Source organism: Dipodomys ordii, unplaced genomic scaffold, assembly GCF_000151885.1.
Source record: "Dipodomys ordii isolate 6190 unplaced genomic scaffold, Dord_2.0 Scaffold2, whole genome shotgun sequence".
Lineage (NCBI taxonomy): Eukaryota > Metazoa > Chordata > Mammalia > Rodentia > Heteromyidae > Dipodomys > Dipodomys ordii.
Genome location: NW_012267218.1, coordinates 30609907 through 30634973, shown reverse-complemented (window position 1 = coordinate 30634973; position 25067 = coordinate 30609907). Strand labels below are relative to the sequence as shown.

At 42.8% G+C, this 25067-nt stretch overlaps 1 protein-coding gene across 1 annotated transcript in view; it reads left to right on the top strand.

Annotated features, from left to right (window-relative positions):
- The window catches only part of LOC105985255 (protein farnesyltransferase subunit beta), a 56021-nt gene extending 31351 nt beyond the window's left edge, over positions 1-24670 (top strand). Inside the window, exons 5-12 of the mRNA XM_013015722.1 lie at positions 3227-3373; positions 3474-3557; positions 7124-7210; positions 9149-9278; positions 14143-14275; positions 18171-18282; positions 18795-18909; positions 23280-24670. Of these exons, the coding sequence (XP_012871176.1) occupies positions 3227-3373; positions 3474-3557; positions 7124-7210; positions 9149-9278; positions 14143-14275; positions 18171-18282; positions 18795-18909; positions 23280-23408 (937 nt within the window). The 3' untranslated portion in view covers positions 23409-24670. The remainder of the gene's footprint in view (positions 1-3226; positions 3374-3473; positions 3558-7123; positions 7211-9148; positions 9279-14142; positions 14276-18170; positions 18283-18794; positions 18910-23279) is intronic.
- Positions 24671-25067: the final 397 nt, after the last annotated feature.

Below are 25067 nucleotides of genomic sequence, written 5' to 3'. Positions count from 1 at the left end.
CGCTAGCCTTGAGCTGAAGAGCTGAGGGACAGTGCCCAGGCCCAGAGTTCAAGCCCCACGACCGACAAAAAAAAAAAAAAATTCTGCCAACCTGGCTTACCTTCTGTGATTATGATTTAATTGATATTAGGTATATTAATATTGATGTTTAATTGATATTAGGCAGGGGCATTAATTTTTCCAGCAACTCCAAGTTATTCTAATTGTTTAGCAAAGACTAGTGCTCAGACTTTGTGGGTATCTGAGTCATCTGAAAATTTGATAATATTGAGAGGCCTACATTCTTTCCTGCTTTGATATGCCTGAGCTTCTGTTTATTCTTTATTACTCCATGGGTTCTCATGCTTATACTTTGTGTCTGAAAAAACCACCCTATGTAGAAGAAACTTTTCCACTTTGTTAGTAATAATTATCACATAAGCTAGCAGTAAAAGCTTTGCTAATATTAATGATAACCGATCTGCGTCAACCTTTACTATGCGTATGTCCTTAGCATATCTAAGCCATGCTTGTGAACTTATTTTTCACAAGTGTGCCCCTCTTGATGTTTACATAGTACTTCCTGCTTGTAATTTCTTATTACTTGGTGAATTTTTGGTGTCTAAAATAAGTTTTTCTACCCCTTTTGGTAGACTGAAGTGTCATGAACATTTTGGTGTTCAGAATTGCTAAGAAGGCTGTTACTGACAGCTGGGTTTGTCATGGCCAATTTGTCAGTTCCTTAAGGTGCAAGTAGGAAGCCTCAGGATCAGAATGTTCTGTAATACAGAAGTGTGAAACTCCAGAGAAGCCTCGCCTCTCTAGCACAACCCTAAGACAGATGCAGTGTGTCAGCTGACGGGGTTTGGCATGGAGGCTAGTACATCCAGATCCCCACTTAGTCCAGACTCTAGGCTACTAGGTCAGAAGTATTTTGTTCTGAGGAGCTAGGGAAGCAAATGGATGGCTCTTCTTCTTCCCATGTAATTGTAACTCCTCTGTATGGAATTCTCACAATAAAAAAAAATAAAAGAAAAAGAAACCGTTAAGCTGGGTGTGGTGTTTCAGACCTGGAATCCCGGTTGAAGTAGAGGCAGGAGGAGTCTAAGTTTGAGGACAATTTGGGCTACATAGTGACACCTTGTCTCTGAAAAAATATCAGTGCTGTTACATTTTTTGTTTTTTTGTTTCCCACTATGGGGGATCAAACCCTGAACCTCACTCATGTGGCTACTCTTGAATACTTTCCCAACCTCAGACTATTCAGTTATGTCAGCTAAAACCTTTTGTTTTTCTAGTATGGAAAGGTTTTGGTAGGTCATTCAGGCCACCCTTCATTCGGACTTGAACTTAGTTGTTTTTTTGTTTCTGGGAGATGACCTAAGAATTTAGGATGATTTGGTAAACATGTTAAGAATCACTGTATCTCTTTATGAATTTTTTTTTTTTTTAGTTGGCCATAGGGCATGAACTCTGGGCCTGGGAGCTGTCCTTCAGCTCTTTAGCTCAAGGCTAGCACTCTACCACTTGAGCCACAGCACCACTTCTGGTTTTTTGGTGGTTTATTGGAGATATGTGTCTCATGGACTTTCCTGCCGGGGCTGGCTTTGAACCGCCATCCTCAGAGCTCAGCCTCCTGAGTAGCTAGGATTACAGGCGTGAGCCACCGGCGCCTGGCATCTTTATGAACATTTTTATTAAAAATGTGTTGCAGAGTAATCTATGTACCAGTTTTAGTCTCAACCCTTGTTTCCTACAGCAAATTTTTAGAAGTAAATAGAAGTAAATGAGCATTCTTTTGACCTGTGAGGATTTCAAGACTCAAATGCCACATCAGTAGCTTTTTCTGTTGCTGTCCTTGCCCAAGTAATGGAGGGCCTGAAATCCAAAGCACATGATATGGAAAAGCAATCATGAACTTGTGTCTTCATGGGGGTTAGCCCTAAGTGGTCTCTCTGTAAGCAGTGGATAAGAAAAAACGAGGTGAGGACTGGGAAGGTGGCTCAGTGGTAGAGCGCTTGCCTGGGTTCCATTCCTCAGCACCATATACACAGAAAAAAAACTGAAGTGGTGCTGTGGCTCAAGTGCTTGCCTTGAGCTGAAGAGCTGAGAGAGCACCCAGACCCAGAGTTCAGGCCCCACTAACAACAGAAAAACACTAGGTGAACAAGCCAGAAAAGAAGGCCCCTGACCACTTGAAAGACATGGACATTGTTCATGTCCTCTTAAGTGGAGGTTTTCCTAACCATAAAGCCTTGTGTGACCACAGAGTGTAGGCTAGGGAAGCAACTTGCTAATGAGGGCCGTGTACTTCTTCCTGGTGAACTTCAGAGGACCTTGGACAGATAGGGGCTTTCTTATTTCACCTAAAGCAGGAATATAACTTTTGGGTACCCTGATGCCTTCTCAGAGGCAAACCCTCATTAAAGTTGTTCCCAGTTCAGGAACTGGAACCTCTGTGGATTCATGTGGAAAATTCTCCAAGAACTCACAAATTGCCAAGCTGTCCTTATGGCGTGAGCCATTTGGGCTTTGCTTGTGTTCACTCCTGTTGGAGAGCATGATCAGGCCCTCTGTCACACTCCTAGCCATGGGGGCAGACTCCACTCAGAGATTGTTCCTTCCTAGCAACAGAAGAAACAGAACAGCAACCCTCCAGGGCACACATGGGAGAGAGAGAGATGTCTCCAAGTATTCACCACCAGCCAAGGAGAGAATCTAGACTGGGGTGACTAGTGTGGAAAGAAGCAGTTGACCACTAAGTGCTGGTCAAAATTCAAAGGCTGTGAAGTCTTCAAAGGCAAGGAAGGAGGCTGGATTTCAAATCCAAGATGTGTAGCTGAATGAAAAAATATGAGAAAGGTTTGATAAAGATACACAAGACCCTCACCCTTGTGTATGAAAGTTTGTTTCTTCATTGTCTTTATGAAAGGCAATGCTTAAATACAAAACTGATAGGAATGCATGTAGCTGGAGGTATGGCTCAAAGTGGTAGAAGGCCCTGAATGCAAACCCCAGTACTACAAGAACAGCAACAGGAAAAGATCGGAAGACATACTGAACTGATGATAGTTTAGTGGAAAGCTAAGCCTCTGGGCGAGGGGACATTATTTTTAACAAATAAGAGGTAAGGGATTTTCCAACTTTAGAGGTAGGGAAGCTAGCAGAAAGATGGGCAATCTGGTGGCATTGGAATTTTGAAATGAATGTTCTCTGACTTTGTTTTTCCCCTTGGCCATGTAACTAGTGTGTGTCAGTTCCTGGAGCTGTGTCAAAGCCCAGAAGGTGGTTTTGGAGGAGGCCCTGGGCAGTACCCACACCTCGCACCTACCTATGCAGCTGTCAATGCACTATGCATCATTGGCACCGAGGAGGCCTACGATGTCATTAACAGGTATGACCACAGCCAGCAGTGACAGAGACCCGGAAGGGCTGCCCAGCTGCTGTACCTCACTGACCACTGTTTCTGCCTCTCTCCCTCCTGCTTGCCTCAGAGAGAAGCTTCTTCAGTATCTGTACTCACTAAAGCAACCTGATGGCTCTTTTCTCATGCACGTTGGAGGTGAGGTAGATGTAAGGTGAGTGGGGGTTTTCTCAGGTAGTTGCATCCATGGCTTCTAGAGCTCAACTGTGTTAGTGATGCCAGGCCAAAAAAGCGGCATGGCAGATGTACTGCTTTATCCCACTGAGCAATGTGCAGAATGATGTGTCAGTGACACAAGGCCACAGTGATTGGGGAAGTGATACAGATATCCTAAGAGTCATTATCTCTTCTTTATGTAGATGCCATAAAACATAAGTAAAATAAGCTGGGTGCTGGTGGCTCATGCCTGTAATCCTAACTGAGGAGACTGAGATCTGAGGATTGCAGTTTGAAGCTATCCCAGGCAGGAAAGTCCAGGAAACTCTTAGCTCCTAACTACCAAAAAAGCTGGAAGCAGAGCTGTGGCTCTGCAAAAAAGCTTAGGAACAGCACCCAGGCCCTGAGTTCAAGCCCTATGACCAACAAAAAAGAAAAAGAAAAAGAAAATCTTTATGTTTGCTATAAAATTATATACTGTGATATGACTATACAGTATAATATTATAATTCAGATATAATATACATTAATGTATTTTATTGACATATTTATTTATATAAGGAATATAGTTCATCTCTTGTGGAGAAAAAAAAAAGTCCCAGCAGTGACTCAGTAAATACTTTCTGTTGAATTTGATGAAATCCTGAGAATGCTGAACACCTGAGCTTCTCCCTAGTCATGTGATCATTCCTTCCCAAGGTGCAGAGAGCCCTACGGGCCAATAGAGTGCAATGCAGTGATGTTGCACTAGCACATTGGTACTTGCTTATCAAGGCACTGTGTCTAATATGCTTGTAGCAAGTAGCTTCTTTACCTGGCAGGATATTACTTATGAGGCATGTAGAGAAATCACTGAATAAGTTATTTCTCAAAGGCAGTGGTTATTGAGATTTTATATCATTTTCGAATTATTTAGTCTGAAAAAGATATTTTTTGTGAGTTTTCTATATCAGAACTATCTTATTACCATTATTGTCTAGGTTTGCCTCTGGGCACATTGATTAATATTCCTGCTTAAGTATCTGATTTATTCATTGGTTTGGAGGTATAGAGAAAGAGCTGTGTGTGGTGGCACTGCACATTACCCAGTAATCCCAGGACAATGGAGGCTGAGGCCAGAGGGTCATGAGTTTGAAGCTAGCCTGGGCTACAGAGTGAGATTAGGCAAAAGCAAATGACCCATAGCAAGACTCTTGTGTTATTTCCTCATGTACCTTTTTCAGTATGATTATTCTTCAGCTCACTTATTCTAGCACCAGCCTTTCTCTCTGTTCTTGTTTATACCTGATAGACAAATGCAGGACAACTTCAATAGGATGGATGTGTTCCTCTGAGCCATAGTCTCCTCTACTTCTCTCTTCTGGGAATATTCCATCATGGAAGCCATGCTTTTTATTTGCACAGTGGAGGAAGATATGAATAATGGATGAAAGTTTGTAGGCTGCATCCAGTTTCTAGAGGCAGGGATCAGCATTAACAAAAGTTGATGTGATGCTGGGTGCTGGTGGCTACTGCCAGTAATCCTAGCTACTTAGGAGGCTGAGATTTGAGGATCACAGTTTGAAGCCAGCTTGGGTAGAAATGTCCATGCGACTCTTAATTCCAAGAAATGACTCAGAAAAAGCTGAAAGTGGTGCTGTTGCTCAAGTGGTAGAATACTAGCCATGAGCACAAAGAAGCTCAGGAACAGCACCAAGGCCCTGAGTTCAAGCCCCAGGACTGGCAAAAAAAAAAAAATTAATATGACAGAAAAGGATATCTGCAAGACAGGAGAGGCTGAGTGTTACTGAAATGTAGGGAGCCTGTGGCCAGAAGGAGCCATGAAGCTGAAGACAGCCCAGAAATGGACTGAGGAGGTCCAAAATACTCCTTTCAGATTCTGGAGTTTATTTTTGTGGTATTAAGTAGAAAGTGATGTGATATGATTTGTATCTTGCTAGAAATTTTCCAGGTGTCCAGGTGCAGTGAATAGATTGTAGTGTTTTTGCAAAGGTCTTCAGTTTCAGGGCTGGATGGAGGGAGACTGGACAGGAGATTGATCCAGTTGGAAGATACCGATTCAGATTTGGATGACAGCAGAGAGGATGAAGTAATGGAGAGGAGCAAACAAATTGGAGTCCTTTGATGGCTGGACACATGGAAGGAGGAAGGAAGAAACTACCTGAAGAACTTGTGTCTTGTTCCCTCCCCAACTCAGTGTGAGATCTAGAATTGGTGACTTTGTCATCACTGCTTAGTTTTTGCATTGATGCAAGGCAAATGCCATCACAAGCTACCTCCCTGCTTCATAGGTTACATTAGGATTCAGAGCCTCAAAAACTACATCTGAGGCTATTCCAGAGGCTGAAGACCAGGGCAATTGGATCAAATTTTTGTAGTTAGCTTATGGTAAATGCCAACATTTGGTGCTGGCACACATGACTCTTTCAGGCTTCCAATGCCTGCTGGTGCAGCTAAGCTTTGCCGTGCTTTGGTCAGCAGGAGCCAGGCTGACAACTGTGCTAGTAGGATTATCCTGCTTATAGCTAATGCAGAGATTTCTATGGAATACTCAGTAAGTTTGACTTTTTGTTGTTTTATATTGTAAAAGATGGGAGAAGCTGAACTAGAATGTATACTGAGAAGAATTAGGGCTGGGATGGTAAGAATTACCCCAAATCAAGTGGGATAATGCTTTAAAAAAAAAAAAGACCTTGAGCCCAGTGCCAGTGGCTCACGCCTGTTATCCTCGCTACTCAGGAGGCTGAGATTTGAGGTTTGAGGTTCAAAGCCAGCCCAGGCAAGAAAGTTTGTGAGACTCTTATCTCCAACTGGAAGTGACACTGTGGCTCGAGTGGTAAAGCACTGGCCTTGAGATGAAGAGCTAAGGGACAGTGCCCAGGCCCAGAGTTCAAACCTCATGACCGACCAAAAAAACAAAAAAGAAGAAGCTTTGAATATAACTCAGCATATAACTTAGCATGAACTCTGGGTTCAATTCCCAGCACCAATAGCAAAAATGAGCAACAATGACGACAGCATTCCTTTGTTTTTATTGGAAGATGTTTCTGTGTGTGTATTGGTGATCAGTGGTCTGCTCTGGAGTGTGCCTGTTGCAGAAAATGTAAAGTTCTAATTCCTTAGGCACCAATTCCACAGAAATCTGTACAGTCCTGCCATCTGAATGAGAGAGCAGCACATCGGAAGCCCTTGAATATAATCCAGACCCCTGAATGAATAATAGAAACCACTGTAGGTCTTTGAGTAGAGGATCTAAAGCTACTTTTGACATGAACTGATATGGCTGTTATTTCCTCTGATGTCTATTTGGCCATTTGGAGGTAGGGAGAATAGAATGTCATGTTCTCTCACTGAGGCCATGCTGTGAGCAACTCTATCCAAATAGAATACCACACCTCTCAGTTGGAGACTTGGGAGGACTGACTAGGTGCCAGGAGTGAGGACGGGAGGTAATCTCTGCTTACTTGGCAAGGCAAGCAATCCACCTCCGGCGCTCACTGAGCCAGGACACTAGATGAATTCTTAAATAAAGCACACTATGTTTTCCTCTGTTTGTGTCTCCAGAAGTGCATACTGCGCTGCCTCGGTGGCCTCTCTGACCAACATCATCACTCCAGACCTCTTTGAAGGCACTGCGGAATGGATAGCAAGGTGAGAAAGCCAGGGTTTCCTGACTTCTTGGAGACCAGGTGGCTAAGACTTCACTGTAGACTGCAAAGAAATAAAAAATTATGAGAGATGACTCAGGATTACACGATTGTGCATTTAAAAATATTTTAAACTGTTGTTTTCCAGTGTTTTATTAATATTTAGATGGTAAAGGCTCAAAACTTTGGTAAACAGTATAGGTGTGAGTTTGAATTGATTTTAGCAGTCTAGAGCAGTTTAGCAATATCATAAAGTACCCTGGCTATGAATCAGTAATTCCACTCCTGCAGAAACTCTTATGAAAGAGATGAGAGAGCTGGGCACCAGTGGCTCTTGTGTGTAAATCTTGGGTACTCAGGAGACTGAAATCTGAGATTGTAGTTCAAAGCCAGCTCAGGTAGTCAAATCCAAGAGACTTATCTTCAGTTAACCATCAAAAAGCTAGAGGTAGAGCTGTGGCTCAAGTGGCAGAGTACTAGCCTTGAGCAAGAAAGCTGAGGGACAGCACCCTAAGCCCTGAGTTCAAGCCCCAGGACAGGCACACACAAACGGTTACATCTATACTATTTTTATTTTATATTTCTCGTCAATGTAGTAGTACTTTTTTTTAACCATCTAAATATAACTTAATGTGAAACCACATAATATACTATGATCTTATTTTTCTCCATTACTTTGATTTTCCTGGAGTTAATGTACATGTCATAAATGTATGCATCAGGAATTCATTCCAGAAATTCTGTCAGAACTATAAAATTATTCCCCACATAGTGAAACACACAGGCAGTCATGTATGGGTATGTGCATGCATGAGTGCGTGCACTGTGTGTGTGTGTGTGTGTGTGTGTGCCTGCACACGCGTGTGCGCACTCCAGGAAGGAGTTATCCTTCCTGGAGCTCCCTGCCCTCTTGCTTCAGGCTGGGCAGATTGTTCTCAGCTTGTTGCACAGCAGGCATCTACAAACTTCCTTTTGGCATGAAATTACTTCTTTGCTTTGTTGAAGGCATTACTCTTAGGCTTACTTATTCATTTTAATGGAGCACATATTCTAGTGGATCTCCACAAATGACACCTGGGAGATACACTTTTAAGATCTTGCCTATGTCTATATTCACAAACCTGCTTAGTCATTTACTTGGTTAGAGATGTCTAAGTTAGGAATATTATAACTATATTCCTTCTGAATTTTGTAAGCATCATTCCATTACCTTCTCATTTCTAATATATTAATAAAGCAGATAATCATAGTACTCAACATTTCTTACAATTTTTATAGTGCTGTTGTAAGATAATTATTATTTTTTTGTTTTGTTTTTGTCAGTCATAAGGCTTGAACTCGGCCTGGGCACTGTCCCTGAGCTCTTCAGCTCAAGGCTAGTGCTCTACCATTTGAGCCACAGTGCCACTTCCGGCCTTTTCTGTTTATGTGGTACTGAGGAATGGAACCCAGGGCCTCATGCATGCAAGGCAAGCACTCTACTACTGAGCCACCTTCCCAGCCTCATAATTATTGTTTAGAAAGCATACTTTAGGCACTCTAGGCTTGGTTCTTTTGTTGTTGGTGGTGGTGGTCATGGGACTGGATCTCAGGGCCTAGTGCTGTCCCTGAGATCTTTTGCTCAAGGCTAGCACTGTACTACTTTGGGCCACAACTCTACTTTTGGTTTTCTGGTGGTTAATTGGAGATAAGAGTCTCATGGACTTTCCTGCCTGGGCTGACTTTGAGCCATACCTCTCAGATACCAGCCTCCTGAGTAGCTGGATTACAGATGTGAGATACCAGCACCTGGCTAAGTCTGTATTTTGAACCAAGATCTGGAATATCTTTATATTCATAATGGTGATGGCTTTTGCCTTTACCTGAGCAAAGTCATTCTCTGCCATCTGCAGTGTGGAGGGGACATGTACACATTCAGGCTGCCTTTCTCAATATCTTCTAGGTGTCAGAACTGGGAAGGTGGCATTGGCGGGGTGCCAGGGATGGAAGCCCATGGTGGCTACACATTCTGTGGCCTGGCTGCACTGGTAATCCTCAAGAAGGAATGCTCTCTGAACCTGAAGAGCTTGTTAGTAAGTATCTGCTGAGCTGTGTCCCCTCAGCTCCAACTCCTAGGGTTGTGACTATGTCGGTCTGATATTCTAGGGAGGTTTGGCTGTGGAAAGACCAATAGAGATAGCCTTGAGCTCAGCACCTTCAAATCCTGGGAGAAGATGGGATGTTGGAGCTCTCAGCACAGTTCTGAGACAATTGAAAAGTCCAGAATTAGTCTCAGTCTCAGCTTTCTTTTCTGCTGTCTCTCTGCCTGTTTCAAATTTTCTGCACACTGTGCTAAGCCAACTCCAAAGTCCTCTTAACTCCTGCAAACGTGGAATGATCCAGAATACCATACTTCCAAGAAAAGTAGCTTCAGTCTCAGGATTAGTTGCTATCATGTGTCTCAGAAGAGAAAAAGTTATAATAACTTGGAAGCATTTTGAAGTGAAGCTTTTTTTTTTTTCTCTCTCATCTATGTGAATGTTCAGCATCTATATCCAGATGGAGCCAGGTAATTTCATTGAGGATACCCAAACATTTACATCTAGACCTCCAGCTTCTGGCTGAAATTCAGAATGAATTCAGAAAGTCGTCAGTCTTGAGCACAAACACACACACACACACACAGCCACCAAGGAGAAACTATTCTCCTTGTTTTTTGGAGACCTTGCACTCTCTAGACTGTGACTTCCAAGCAAATTAGCTATAACTGACAGTTCTTGAGTGCAGGTTCCAGGCTCCCATCATGGACCCACCGTGGAGTATTTCTGCTATATTGTTTACAGGTTTAGCTAGGTGCATCCTCTTCCTTAGGAAGCTCCTATACATCACATTATTTTAGAAAGTTTTTCAAAATGACTAGCTTTGTGCACCGGACATAGAGTTTATGAGACACTTGGTGATCTGTTCACCAACAAGGAATGCAACATAAAAGTCCCATGTCCCAGGTGGAACTAAGGAATATAATTATTGACTAAGTATATAATGGTAATATTATATATATATATATATATATATATATATATATATATATACATGCCATTGCTGTTTTCTAAACAAGTTACCTTGGGCAAACTGTCCAATTTGTTTGTTTTGTTCTTTCCCCCCTTCTGAAAGGTAGGAAGAACGATCCTTTTTCTTCTTTTTTTTTTTTTAAAGATTTTTTTTTATTGTGAAAATTACAGAGGGGTTACAATTACATGGGCAAGATAATGAGTATCTTTTTTGGGGGGGGGGTCTGGTCGTGGGGCCTGAACTCTGGGTCTGGGCGCTGTCCCTCAGCTCTTCAGCTCAAGGCTAGCGCTCTACCACTTGAACCACAGCGCCACTTCTGGCTTTTTTCTTTTTTCTTATGTGATGCTGAGGAATCGAACCCAGGGCCTCAGGCATGCAAGGCAAGCGCTCTACCACTGAGCCACCCTCCCAGCCCCAATGAGTACATTTCTTATCAAGCATTGTTGCCTCCTCCTTTGTTTCCCCTTCCCATACCCCCCCCCCAACAAAAGTTGTAAAGTTCATTTTCAGCATAATGACTTGTACATCTCACAATGGGTTTAAATAGGAATACAGGTGGACCTATAAAGATTTTTTTTTAATTTTTATTTATTTTTTTTGTGAAAATACTGTACAGAGGGGTTACAATTACTGGGCAAGATAATGAGTACATTTCTTATCAAGCATTGTAGCCTCCTCCTTTGTTTCCCCTTCCCATTCTCCCCCCCGCCCTCCCCCCCATATAAAGATTTTTTTAAGTTGTAGATACTAGGGTGATATTTCTTACTGTTTGAGCTTTCCCTCATATTGATGAAGTATTCCCTCTGGAGAAATAGTCAATGACAGAAGGAATAGATCCATATAAATAGCTGCCTTTTCAGAAACACAAAATCCTAATTCAGTAGTTTTAGCAAATGTACAGATCCAGGTGAGTGTCATTTTAAGATACACAATTTTAAAGATTCCTATTATCAATCAGAATGGTGTTATATATATTTTTTGAGGACTTTTTTTGTGAAAATACTGTACAGAGGTGTTACAATTACATGGGCAAGATAGTGAGTACATTTCTTATCAAGCATTGTAGCCTCCTCCTTTGTTTCCTCTTCCCATCCCTTCCCATTCCCCCCCCACCCCCCCTACCCAATCCTCCTCCCCGCCCCCACCGAAGTTGTAAAGTTCGTTTTGACATAACGACTTGTACATCTCATTGTTGCAATGGGTCCACCTGTATCCCTATTTAAACGATTTGTTTTTTCCCTTCCCCTCCACAAATTATACCGACATCAAATACAATGAAAGCAGGGGTTATACCGTGGGGGAGGGACATATAAAGCAACAAAGAAATAATCTTATAAATGTGTTAGAAACAATTGCATGAAAGAAAAAAACATTTGAATACGTATCTTAGGGTTCATTTCCCTAACGTCAACTTATCTGACCTTTTCTGCTTGACTCAGACATATACTAGATATTGCAAATAAGGGAAACCACGGGACCTATGTTTCTTTGGGCGTGGCTTACTTCACTTAATATAATTTTTTCCAACTCTTTCCATTTCCTAACACATGGGACAATGTCATTCTTTCTAATGGAGGCATATTCAAGCCCCACGACCGACAAAAAAAAAAAAACTATATAGAGCACTCTAATGGAGGCATAGAATTCCATTGTGTATATATACCACATTTTCTTGATCCACTCATCTACTGAGGGGTATCTGGTTTGGTTCCATATCTTAGCTAAATAATACTGTAATAAGTAAATAATACTGCAATAAGTCGTGCTGGTAGCTTTAGTGTGGTCTTGTTTGTGAACATTTGGGTAAATGCCCAAAAGTGGGATTGCTGGGTCATAGGGGAACTCTATGTGGAGTCTTTTGAGGAATCTCCATACTGCTTTCCAAAGTGGTTGAACAAGTTTACACTCCCACCAACAATGCAGTAAGGTTCCCTTCTGTCCACATCCCCTCCAGCATCTGTTGTTGTTAGAGTTCTTGATTATAGCCATTCTAACAGGCGAGGTGGTATCTCAATGTTGTTTTGATTTGCATTTCTTTTATGGCTAGGGAGGTTGAGCATTTCATGTGTCTCAATCCTTGTTCTTTGAGGGTTAAAGGAGAGAACTTACACAAACAGCCTTATTTATACAGTAGATGCTCTATAAATGTTGATATTACTCTTAACTTCCTCCCTCCCTTCCTTTTGCTTTGGAAGAGCCAGGACCTATATCTAAAGGATTTTATGACTTCCTATAGTCAAGGGAATAGAATGAACCCATGGGCTTAGGCATTGGGGAAAAAAAATCAATTGCATTTGGGACTACTTAAGCAGTGGGGAAAGAGAAAAATGAATAGATACCTAGGTAGTGCTTACTTTCTCTCTTCCTGAGTAATGCTTAGTCTACTGCCATCAGATGCCATTATCCCTAGGCACAAGTCATTTAAGACCAACTACGATGTGTTACTATCTCAACCAACTATGCAAGTTTTTACCTTTTTTCTCTTTTGTGCAAATCTTGGTGCTTGAACTCAGGGTCTGGGTGCTGTCCCTGAACTTTTTTGCTCTACCACTTGAGCCACAGCTCTACTTCTGGCTTTTTTGGTAGTTAGAGATAAAGAGAGTCTTGTGGGCTTTTCTGCCCCAACTGGCTTTGAACCAAGATCCTCAGATCTCAGCATCCTGAGTTGCTAATGATAGGTCTGAGTCACTGGTGCCCAGCTGGACTTTGTCCTTTTAAGAATTTTTGACTGGTGGCTCACGCCTGTAATCCTAGCTGCTCAGGAGACTGAGGATCTGAGGATCAAGGTTCAAAGCCAGCTAAGGGGGGAAAGTCCGTGAGACTCTTATCTCCAATAAACCACTAGAAAATCAGAAGTGGCGCTGTGGCTCAAGTGGTAAAGCACTCGCCTTAGCTGAAGAGTGCAGGCACAGCGCGCAAGCCCAGAGTTCAAGCCCCAGGACCCACCAAAAAGAAAAAAGAATTTGTGGTTGTGACTGTCACTGAATGTTGCTGTGACTACAACTACAACCGTTAAGAGAGGTCAGGGTTGCTTTCTCTAATGAGTCCATTGTGTTTATATCCAAGAATTCAAAAGACTGGGTACTGGGGACATAGCCTACTCTCTACCTTTCAGTGCAGTGATACTGTCCTGTGGTGTCGGCCAGTGGCTGCTCCATAGACTGGGATGGGAAATGAATGTTATATCTGTTCAGCCAGTTGATTCTACTTCTTTAGCCAACCCCAAGGCTGTCTTGATCTTAGTAGTACAGTGTGTTTAGACAACTTGGAGATAAGGAAGGAATGGTGGTATCACATGTGACCATTGAGTAACATCAAGTGCCAGTGTATAAAGTAAAAGACTGTATCAGCCAGCCAGTTTCCTTTTGGAGGATGGGAGGCTAAACGGGCAGAGACTACAGCTGATAGTCAAAACAAATGGGTGCTGCCTCAGTCTTGGTGGAGACTTGCTGAGAGGCCTGGAGTGAATTTCCCCAGGTAGTAGGTGAGACAGATGCTGTGATGAGGTGTAACAGAGCATTCCATTTATCTACTTGAATAAATGTTCCCTGAGCAGTGGGTAGTGAGTATAGAGCCACTGACGGTCTTAGCTAGCTTTCCTGCACATGCTGTGTTTACTAAGACACTTTTGCAGGTCTCCTTACATATCAACTTGTTCTCTTTATTCTCAGCGTCAGCACTGAATTGGAACCAAGTAAAGGTTAGTCACTGAGCAGAAATAAGTGCTAGTAGCCTCAAAAGGGAAGAAAGCCAGAGCCTCTAAATCCAAGAGCTAAGAAGTCATATGTAAGGAAGCCTTCTTCCCACAGAGCATCCTGTCTTGCTGGATTTTGTGAATGTTTAGTTAACATTCTGCCTCTCCTGTCATTTTTTTTCCTTTCTCAGCAATGGGTGACAAGCCGGCAGATGCGGTTTGAGGGTGGATTTCAGGGCCGCTGCAACAAGCTGGTGGACGGCTGCTACTCCTTCTGGCAGGCAGGGCTTCTACCCCTGCTACACCGCGCACTGCATGCACAAGGTGAGCCCAGGAGGCCCTTAGCTGGAACTGCATGGTAGTTGGTCTCCAAGTGGCCAGGAGCTAGCATGCCTGTTTAGAGGGGTGGAAGGAGCTCTGCCCATCCTGCATTTTGAGAGCTCCATGGGGAGCCCCTGGGTGAGGGATTCTTGTGCTCAACAGGATTTAGGGCTAGTGGTTGAGGGGTCACCTGTGGCAGGGTCAGCTCCCTTATACCATAGTGAGGAGGCCCCTGTTATCTGGTGGAAGCAGCCATTCCTGTCTTGACCCCCTCAATGACTGTCACCTCAGCTAGGTGTGAAGCTACAGCTTCTATCACAGAGCTTCATTCGGTCATGTCAGAAGTGCAACACTGTGCACCTGGGCACCTGGTGACGGAAAGGTGCAGAGAAGTGGAATGTTCAGAGAAAACAGCTACCATGTCTACTATGCTGACTGTTTAGATATCACCACCATTAGAAATCATCAATTAGCCAGATGCCCTTGGCTCACACCTGTAATCCTCGCTACTCAAGAGGCTGAGATCTTATCTCTAATTAACCACCAAAAAACTGGAAGTGGAGCTGTGGCTCAAGTGGTAGAGTGATAGCCTTGAGTACAAAAGCTCAGGGACAGTGCCCCGACCTGAGTTTAAGCTCCATGATCAGCAGAAAAAAAACAAAAAAGGAACAGTCGATTAGAAATTCATTGAGCCATCCAAACTGTGAGTTTGTTACACCTGTACCAGGTATTCCAAAATTCTACATTCCTGTCTGTGGGGTCTCCAGTGGGGATGCAGAATCAAAGTAGACAACAATCAAAAAGTGCTGGAAACCTTCTTCCTTTTCTCTTGGAACCTCAGGCTGCTTGTCTGCTGCCTGTTCTAGCTAGCTCTTTTGCTTTCCTGAGAGCAGGGTGTCACTGAGTACCAGCTGAACAGAGGAGCTGTGCTGCCTTGCTGGGTACTAATCCAACCCTTCAGGGAGATTCCCCTCCCAGAAGGAAACTTTTCTTTGGACTCAGGTAGGTAATTAGTTGCTCAAGTGTAAAAAGTAAGATTCTTTTCTTTTGCCCTTCTCATCCTGTCTTTTTCCTCCTTCTTGTTTATATTGTCCACACCTTATTCTTTAGCTGCTTAATTTAATTAGAGCTGTTGAGTTGTGGCCACTTTTGATACTGTAAGATAAACGCAGTTGCTGGGCTGTGTCCCCAGCCCAGGGCTACAGGGATTAGGCTCAGAGCTTTAAGATACAAACCTGTCTGTCTCTGGAGGCTGCACACTTTCTGGCTAGACCACTAGTAGGACTGTCAGAAGACTCTTATTTCCAATAAACCACCAAAAAGCCAGAAAAAGAAGTGTGGTTCAAATAGTTGAGTACCAGACTTTAATGGAAAAGCCGAGTGGGAGCAGGAGACCCTGAGTTGAAGCCCCAGCACCATCACAAAAGCTTTTCTAAAAAGGAAAAGAAAATAAGTTTCTTGGACTTGGAACAGACTGGAGTCTAGCAGAGGGTGTGTTCTGATTGGCAGGCAAAATACCAACCTTGGAATAGAAAGGAGATGCATTATAGACACATCTTACCCTATACTATGACCACAGTAGCTTCAAAACAGAGTAATCTCATTTTTAGTGAGAGTTGGCTCTACAAATTAATAGAAAAAGCTGAGAATGTAGTGTTGTGGTACAGTGCCTGCCTAGCACATGCAAATCCTTAAATTCCATCTTTAGGATGGGGGAAAAAAGAATAGACTCTGGGATATGAAATTACAGATAGTCATTTTCTTTTAGTTTGCATTTTCTGTTTTTCTCTACAATTGAAATGTTTCTTGTATAAAGAAAAATAAAATATGCTGGGCAGGGCTGGGAAGGTGGCTCAGTGGTAGAGCTCTTGCCTTGCATGCTCAAGGCCCTGGGTTCGATTCCTCAGCACCACATAAGCAAAAAGAAAAAAAGCCGGTAGTGGCGCGGTGGCTCAAGTGGTAGAGCGCTAGCCTTGAGCTGAAGAGCTGAGGGACAACGCCCAGGCCCAGAGTTCAGGCCCCGCGACCGGACCAAAAAAAAAAAAAATATGCTGGGCACTGGTGGCTACTCAATCTTGGCTACTCAAGAGGCTGAGATCTAAAGAATTAAAGTTTGAAGCTAGCCTGAGCAAAAAAAAAATTGTTGAGAGTCCATTTTCAATTAACCAACAAAATGCTATACTAGAAGGTGTGACTCAAGTGGTAGAATGCCAATTGTGAACAAGAAAGCCAACCATGGCACGAGGCTCTGAGTTCATGCCCCTCTACTAGCATAGAGAAAAAAAGGAAAAGGAAAACAACACAGGCTGGGAATTTGGCTCAGTGATAAAACACTTGTTTAGCATGCTTAAGGCCATTCCCAATCTGCCTTTTTTTTTCTCCCTTTCTCCCTCTCTCTCGCTTGTTCTCTCTCTCTCTCTCTCTCTCTCTCTCTCTCACACACACACACACACACACACACACACACACACACAGTCTTTTTCTAGAAAAAGACCCAACGGAGTGCAGCATAGAGGTGTAGGCCATTTCCTCACTCAGCAAGTGACTATTAGTAGCTCCATACCATCAACTGCCTTCCACCAGTGGAAGACAATGTTTGAATAGAACAATGAATTACCAGTAGTCACTTAAAATCTCCGATGATTAAGTCAGTCTTACTTTGCTTTCTGGAGCATTAAGAAAGCCTGTGAGTTTCTTTGGGATATTCCTTGGTTCTTTCTTGTACATCTGTGAAATTGGGCTCCATGTGGCTGTACCTGTCAGTTATGGTTTAGAAACTGGGTAGATGAAAGGAACCTTTGAAATGCAAAATGATAATGGGATCTGTAGTTGAAGGCAGAGGTAAAGGGATTTAAAAAGCTGATTTCCATGCAAAGTAATCATCCTGCTATCATTTCTCCCTTTATCTTGCTTCGATTATGGGTGATTGTGTCCAAATTCAGGAAGCTCCTTGTGGAGTTTATGAACTTTGAGATTTAAACCTCAGTAATATAGGAAGTAATTGAAGCACTCTATAATCTTTTAATAGTTTATAGCACTTTCTTTCCAGATTCTGATTTTACCCATAGGTTATTATTTAACTTCCAGAAATAATCATTTGTTTTAGGGTATGACATAAAGGCATATTTTATATAGAAAGTTTAATGTAGCTTTTCTGAAGTGTTAAGACATAAGATTCAGTTTAGTTTATTCATTGAATTATACAACCATCCTCACAATTAACTTTAGAATATTTTCAATGTCCTCATTAAAAAAAAAACATTAAATAAATGTTCCTTCTTACCACCCCCTCCCCTGTACTGGGGATTGAACTCAGGTCCTTGTGTAGATGGCTTTATCACTTGAGCCACTCCTTCAGCTAGGAAAAAAAGAAATTGAGTCAAGAAATAATTTGATGAATTCCCTTTTGGAGATAGCTTTCACTCTGATTTAGAAAGTAGGAGAATAAACAGTTTATTACTGCCTGCTGAGAATTCCTTTATCTGTTTAGAGTTTTGCACAAGGTTCAGAAAGGTGCTAGAATACAGAATGATGGCTTCCAGGCATGGTAGTACATACCTGTAATTCCATCACACAGGAGACTTAGTTTGAGGCCAGCCTGGCTCATAATGAGACTCTATCAAAAAAAAAAAAAAAGGCAAATTTAAAAAAAAGGCAAACAAATTGGTCATTTCAGGAGGAGGAGTAAGGTAAGTACTCAGAAAGCCAACAAGGTAGGAAGTGAATGCTTTGAATGGCTGCTCTTTGACACAGGACAAGGCTCAGCAGAAGGAATATGTGAAGATAGCAGGTATACCAAGAAAGAATGGAAGAGGAGGGAAATGAAAGCCTGACGGTTCTTACTGGCTCATAAAGTACAAGTCATGGCTAACTGCTGCTTGGACCTCTTGTCTTTCAGGTGACCCAGCCCTCAGCATGAGCCACTGGATGTTCCATCAGCAGGCCCTGCAGGAGTACATCCTCATGTGCTGCCAGTGCCCTGCCGGTGGCCTTCTGGACAAGCCTGGCAAGTGAGTGTCTTGTCAGGATGGAAGGAGGGAGGAAGGGAGCAGGGGATGGCAAGCAGGAAAGGCAGTATTCTACAGCTCAGCTCAGAACCAGGCCATTAAAGGCTGGGCATCCCTTTAAATCTGCCTGCTTCGTGCTAGTGTCACATGGGGAAGACACCCTAATCAGTAGGACCCCAGCTTATCTGGTCTCCCTGCTCACATGACCTTCTCCTGAGAGGGGACAGGATGGCCGGCTTAGTAGCTTTCCTCCTCAGTTGTTTGTTTTGTTCTGTTGAGACAAACTGATTTAAGTAGAATAGAACAAAGGCTAAAATTATAGCCTCACTGTTGGGCGGGGTGGGAAGATAGGGCTTTTCAAAACAATGCTAGGAAAAGCCACACCTGTAGCCATGTGTAGCCTAAGGGCAAGGCAGGCAAAGCATATCACTGGCACCTGGATCCATGTGGTTGGATTCACTGGAGGGCTTGGTGGGAGCAGAGGAGCACATGCTCAGAACTGCTTGTCCTTACAGGTCACGTGACTTCTACCACACCTGCTACTGCCTCAGTGGCCTATCCATTGCCCAGCACTTTGGCAGCGGAGCCATGTTGCATGATGTGGTCCTGGGCATGCCAGAAAATGCTCTGGTAAGGTGCAATGGGGACTCAACACCTCTTCTCCACGTGTTTCTCTGAGCAGAGAACTTAAGCCTGCAGCACTGGCATGTGCTCCCTGTGTGAACAGGCTACAAAGCTCTTAGTGGACACTCCCTTACTCTTTGCAGCCCATTAGTGAGGATACAACCTTTAGGAAATGCAACTGTAGGCACTCAGGTTATTAATAGTGTAGTCTGATCTGGGATAGATAGAGGTTTTGTATGTTTATTCCAGAGTCAGGGATCCAGACCAGCACTTACCCCTTAGTTCCTCTCTGAGGAAAGTACAGCATCTACAGGGCATACTCACTGTATGCTGACTACATCTCTCCTGGGTGTATCAGCTTAATGTCTCGTTAGAGATACTCTGAACCCAAATATGAGCCCAGGACATGGATTCAACTGAGATGTCCACAGAGGTCAAGTAACATGACCCACACAGATTTTAGTGAACACAATTTAGTGTTATGAAGTATTACAGTGTCCTGTTTCCACAACTGTAAATACTGAGCCTATTTTCTTATCTGTCTTCTTTTTTCTTTTGTTGATCGTGGGGCTTGAACTCTGGACCTGGGCGCTGTCCTGAGCTCTTAAGCTCAAGGCAAGCCCTCTACCACTTTAGCCACAACACCATTTCTGGTTTTCTGGTGGTTGCTTGGAGTTAAAGAGTCTCATAGACTTTTCTGCCTGGGCTGGCTTTGAACCGCAATCCTCAGATCTCAGCCTCCTGAGTAGCTAGGATTACAGGCATGAGCCACTGGTGCCTAGCCATTATCAACCCTCTTCTTTTGTTTCTTCCCTCATTCCCTAGACCTAACCTTGTCCTGAATTTGACTTCTATCATGGCTGTGTATTTTTTGTCCTCTTAATATATCTGTTTCTACTATAAAAATATTAGTGTGTTAATTTTACATATTTTAAGCTTTATACTTGGGATCAAACCTAAGACCTTTTGCTTCCTAGACTAATGCTTTACTACTGAGCTATAGCCCTAGCCTTTGATCTCTGGAGACAAGGTCTTGCTATGTGCATCATTCTGGTCTGGAATTGTTACTCAGGCTAGCCTCCAACTGTGATCTTTTCCTGCCTCAGCCTCTTAGGTGATGGGATTACAGGCGTATCCCAGAACAAGCAGTCAAATGCTTTACTAGATAGCTACCAAATGTTCTTCAGCAGGGTTTGTGCTATCTTATACTCACAACAGCAGGAAGACAAGGCATTCCATAGGCAGATTTTTTTTCTTGTTGCCAGAATTCTTATCCTTAGCTCCTTATTAGCTTACTGATTTGTAATTTCAGATGTTTTCCTTTGTCTTGCATATTTGTAGGACTTCTTTGTGTAGTCATGATACTAACCCTTTCTCACTTACGGGTATATAGTAAGTATCTTTCAATTTGTGACTTTTCCTTTTTGCTTTATTTTTAGTGTTTGGATAGGGGCAGGGTATTAGGATTTGAACTCAGGCCTTCAAGTTTTCTAGGCAGGTACCCAACCATTTGAGCCCTAGTACTAGTCCTGAATGGATTTTCACTTTAAAGTAGTATGCAGTTTATCTTTTCTATAGTTTGGGGTTTTTTTTGGGGGGGGGCAGTGGGAAGTGTTACTTAAGTAATTGTTCCTTTTTTGTGTGTGCAGTTACTAAGACTTGAACTCAAGGCCTTATGATCTAACATACTTACTTGTATTTTCTGCTCAAGGCTAGTACTGTACCACTTGAGCCACACGTTCACTTCCAGCTTTTTGGTGGTTAACTGGACTAATGGGACTTTTCTGCCCAGGCCAGCTACAAACATCAATCTTCAGATATCAGCCTCCAAAATAACTAGGATTACAGGTGTGAGCCACTACTGCCCAGCCATAGTAGATGGCCTGAAATCATTTTTTTTTTAAAAAAAATCTATCTTCTGGATCTTTTATTATTTATTTATTTATTTTTCTGTCAATCGTGGGCCTGGCGCTGTCCCTCAGTTCTTTAGCTCAAAAGGCGAGCACACTATCACTTGAGCTACAGCACCACTTCTGGCTTTTTCTGCTTATGTGGTGCTGAGGAATGGAACCCAAGGGCCTCATGCATGCGAGGCAAGCACTCTACCACTGAGCCACCTTCCCAGTCCTCTTCTGGATCTTTTATAGTTTTTATTGTAAAGATCTTTTACCTCCTTAGTTTATTCCTAGGCTTAAAAAAAAATAATTGTCTTTGAATTTCTTTCTTAGATAGTTCAGTATTGGCATATAGAAAAGCTACCAATTTCTCTATGCTAATTTTTTATCCTGCTATATAAAAAAAAAGTGTTTAGCAGATCCAGGAGTTTTTTGTTAGAATCTTTAGTATCTTTTAAATACAGAGCCCCATAATTTGCAAATAGGGATAATTCAATTTATTTCTTCCCTTTTTAAGTCTTTTATTGTCTTTCCTGTTGTACTGCTCTGCTAGGAGTTCTAGTACTATACTGAATAGCAGTTGGGAGAATGCAGAGAGTATAGAAACTATACCTGTGTCTCATTCCTGACTTCAGTGGGAATGATTTGTTTTCCTCCATGTAGCATGATATTGGCAATAGGTTTGTCATATATAATCCTTATTATGTTGTAGTCCATTCCTTCTATTCCTAATTTCTTCAGAGTTTTTAACCAAGAAAAGATGTTGAATTTTCTCTGTATCTATAGAAGTGATTTTGTGGGTTTGGTACTTTATTTGGTTTATGTACTTTGTTACATTGATTTGAATAGGTTGAACCATCCTAGCATTCCTAGAATGTACCAACTTAATCATGATGTGTTGTTGAATTCACTTTGCAAGTATTCATTAAGGAATTTGTCTGTGATTTTTATTGCTGCTGCTGTTGTGGTCTTTTTCCAGTTTGGGTATCAAGGCTTTGTAGAAGGAATTTATCCCTACCATGTTTTGAGAGAAGCTGACAAACAAAATACATCACAAGTCACATTAAGTGCCATAGTTAACAAAGCACTGCAGTAAGACAAAAATTTTCAAGTTTGATTTGATTTCTGTCTATAGTGATGGCAAGATATAATTCTGTATTTTTCTGAACAGCAGTATTTATTGTGGTTTGCAAGCTTTCATGCTGGTGGGCCTCCCATCAGTTTGTGTGTGAGGAGGTTCTGTTCTAGACTGTCATTCGGTTCCTTTGGCTTGTTTACCTCTGCACTTTAAACAGTCTACACACAGACAATTAGGCAAGTACCTCTTTTTTGTTTTCTTTACAACTGCCTTTCCTTATGAGTTATAGGATCAGCTTATCAAATTCTTACAAATTTTTTTTAAGAATTTGAAATTTTTGTTGGGATTGAACTGACTGTTAGGTTAATGTGATACAGCTGGCCTCTATTAAGGTTTTACTTTTATAAACATTCTAGTTTTTCTTTCATATTCTTCAGTGATTCTTAAATTTTGTTCTCTTGAAGGCCAGTACATTTTTGTTAGATCTATATCTGAGTAGTTCATGGTTTTTGTAGTTACTCTGAGTACAATCTTATTTCCCCATTATATTTTATAACTGGTTGTTACTTAGTATATGAAATGGCTGTTGATTTTTATATGTTAATTTTATATACAGCAATCTTTATAAACTCTTAATAATTGTAATACTTTACAGACTCTCTTAGCTTAGGTTTTCTATTTGGAAAAGAATGGCATCTTCAAATAAGCATAGTTTTGCCTCTTCCATTCTGACTTTTAAAAATCTTACTTACTGTTGTCTAAGATCCCCACATGGTATGTGGACTAGAGGTAGAAAAACTAAGAGATAGTGCCCAGGCCCTTAAGTCCCAGTATGGGAATATACACATACACTCTCAAAAAAGCAGGGGGGAGTGGGGAGGAGAAGTGGGGGCTCACTGTATTGCCCAGGCTGACCTGGAAGTCACTGTGTAGCCCTATCTGGCTCTGAATTCCTGATCCTGTTGCTTCCACCTCCCTAGTGCTGGGACTCAGGAGTGGGCCACCACATCCATTCTTATCTTACGTATCTTGGTGTGTATCTTTGATGAACCTTATACCACATTCTTAGAAGTATATTTCAGCTGGGTGCCGGTGGCTCATGCCTATAATCCTAGCTACTCGGGAGACTGATAGCTGAGGATCGTGGTTCGAAGCCAGCCCAGGCAGGAAACTCTGTGAGACTCTTACCTCCAATAGACTACTCAAAAAAGTCACAAGTGGCACTGTGGCTCAAGTGGTAGAGCACTCACCTTGAGCAAAAGAAGCTCAGGGATAGTGCCCAGGCCCAGAGTTCAAGCCCCAGGACTGACCAAAAAAAAAAAAAAAAAGTGCATTTCAGCAAATGAAGGATGTGTGTATTTCCAGGGAGCACAGTATGATGTTGGCATCTGTTCTCTTTACAGCAGCCTACCCACCCTGTGTACAATATTGGACCGGACAAGGTGATACAGGCCACCACATACTTTCTACAGAAGCCAGTCCCAGGCTTTGAGGAGTATGAGGAAAAGACAGCAGAGCCTGCCACTGACTAGAGGACCTGCGTCCCTGTGCCACCAGCTCCCCAGTCAGACAGAGTTTCTGCGTTTCGGTACCTAGTGCATTCTGCGCTGCACCAGCCTTAGCTACCATGGAGCCATGTGTGGTTCTCTTTGTCCTTTCTTGTCAAAACAAAACCAGTGGCTCTGAGTTTGGAGTACACAGTGGCGTGGTTTTTAAAATTCTTTTCACATCTGTCAAACCAAAACTCTGTCAGCTCATGCAGTGAGGCTGGGAGCAGTGCATGCCAGGAGAAAGAAGCCCTCCCTGCCAGCCTCCAGCCTGGATGGTTGCACTGAAACGCATGGCATCTGAACATTACAGGATCCATAGCCACTGCTGCCACTCCCAACAACATGCCACCATTAAATCACCAGACAGGACACCCTCTTGTGGGTGAAGATTGGTCAACTCCATGCCAATGTGGGGCTCTGGTTCCCACCAAAATGAGCTCCCTGGAAAAGACCATATTAGGGCCACAGTCAGAGGTACTTCTGCCTCTTGCCTTCCATCCCAGTTATTTTCAAGGGACAGAAGCTGGGGGTGGGGGAACTGAGCCACACATCTCTCCAAGGCCACGCCTGGTGCACAGGCCTTACCTCAGGTGTGCTGACTTAGATCCAGGTAACCAATTATGAGTGGAAACCGGCCTCTAGCTCAACTCTAGGCAGAGGAAGCAGCCCCCAGTGCCCAGCCCCTACCCCTCTCATCATGTACCATGTAAAACCCTCTGAGGTCTTGAGACCCTTCGGCGTGTTTCCATCCTCGCCCACAGATTCCCAGCCCATCTTCTGAGTATTGTCTTTTTTTCTCAGCATTAACACTACTAAGTCTTTCACCTTCATTATGACTCAGGATTTAGTTCTGGCTTGCCCAATCTAGGCTCACAGAAATAGTCAAGTGCTAGACAGGCTGGCTGCTGTGGTGGCAGAGGCCTTGTGAACTAGTGGGGGCAGGGTGAGTGCTATCTTCCCCTTGGGCCCTGGTAGTGCCTCTGCTGCTCCCTGCATTGAGCCCTTTGGTGGTCAGTGGAGTGCCAAGTTTGGTCATCTGTCCGCTGCTACAGTCACAGCCAGCTCATGTCACTGTCTTGGCCTTCTTGTGAGCAGCCCTGGGCTGTAGGCAGACCAGAGCTCAGAGATGCAGCATGAGGCTCTTCTCAGAAACTCTGGCTATTTGCTGCCTCTAATTTCCTATTGCTTTGGCATTCTGGGCTATGTATTACCTCCTTGAAATAATAAAGGAATAACATTTTCTATAATGTCTGTCATTTGTGATCTGTACTGACAGTTCCTTCAGAATGTCTAGTCTTAGGGAGTTTTGAAGGTTGCCATTGAATCATTTTTCTCCCATGTAAAATGTTTCCAGACAATTTGCATGGGCCTTTGCAAGTGAGACAGGACATCAGTTCCACCCTCACACACCTTTGCCTCTAGTTAAGGAGGCAGTGTGCCCAGTGAGGAGTAGGAAGGGTTGTTTTGCAAACTCCCTGCACTGCACATACTGCATTTCAGCATGTCTGTCTCCTCCCTGAGTATGAGTGGAGGCTGTGCTCTAGAGCCTGGAGTAGGCATTCTGCATGGTGGGAGATAGAGGTTCTGACTAGAGGCAGAGGTTGGCATGGAGACAGACTGGAATCTTGCAGTCATCTGGCT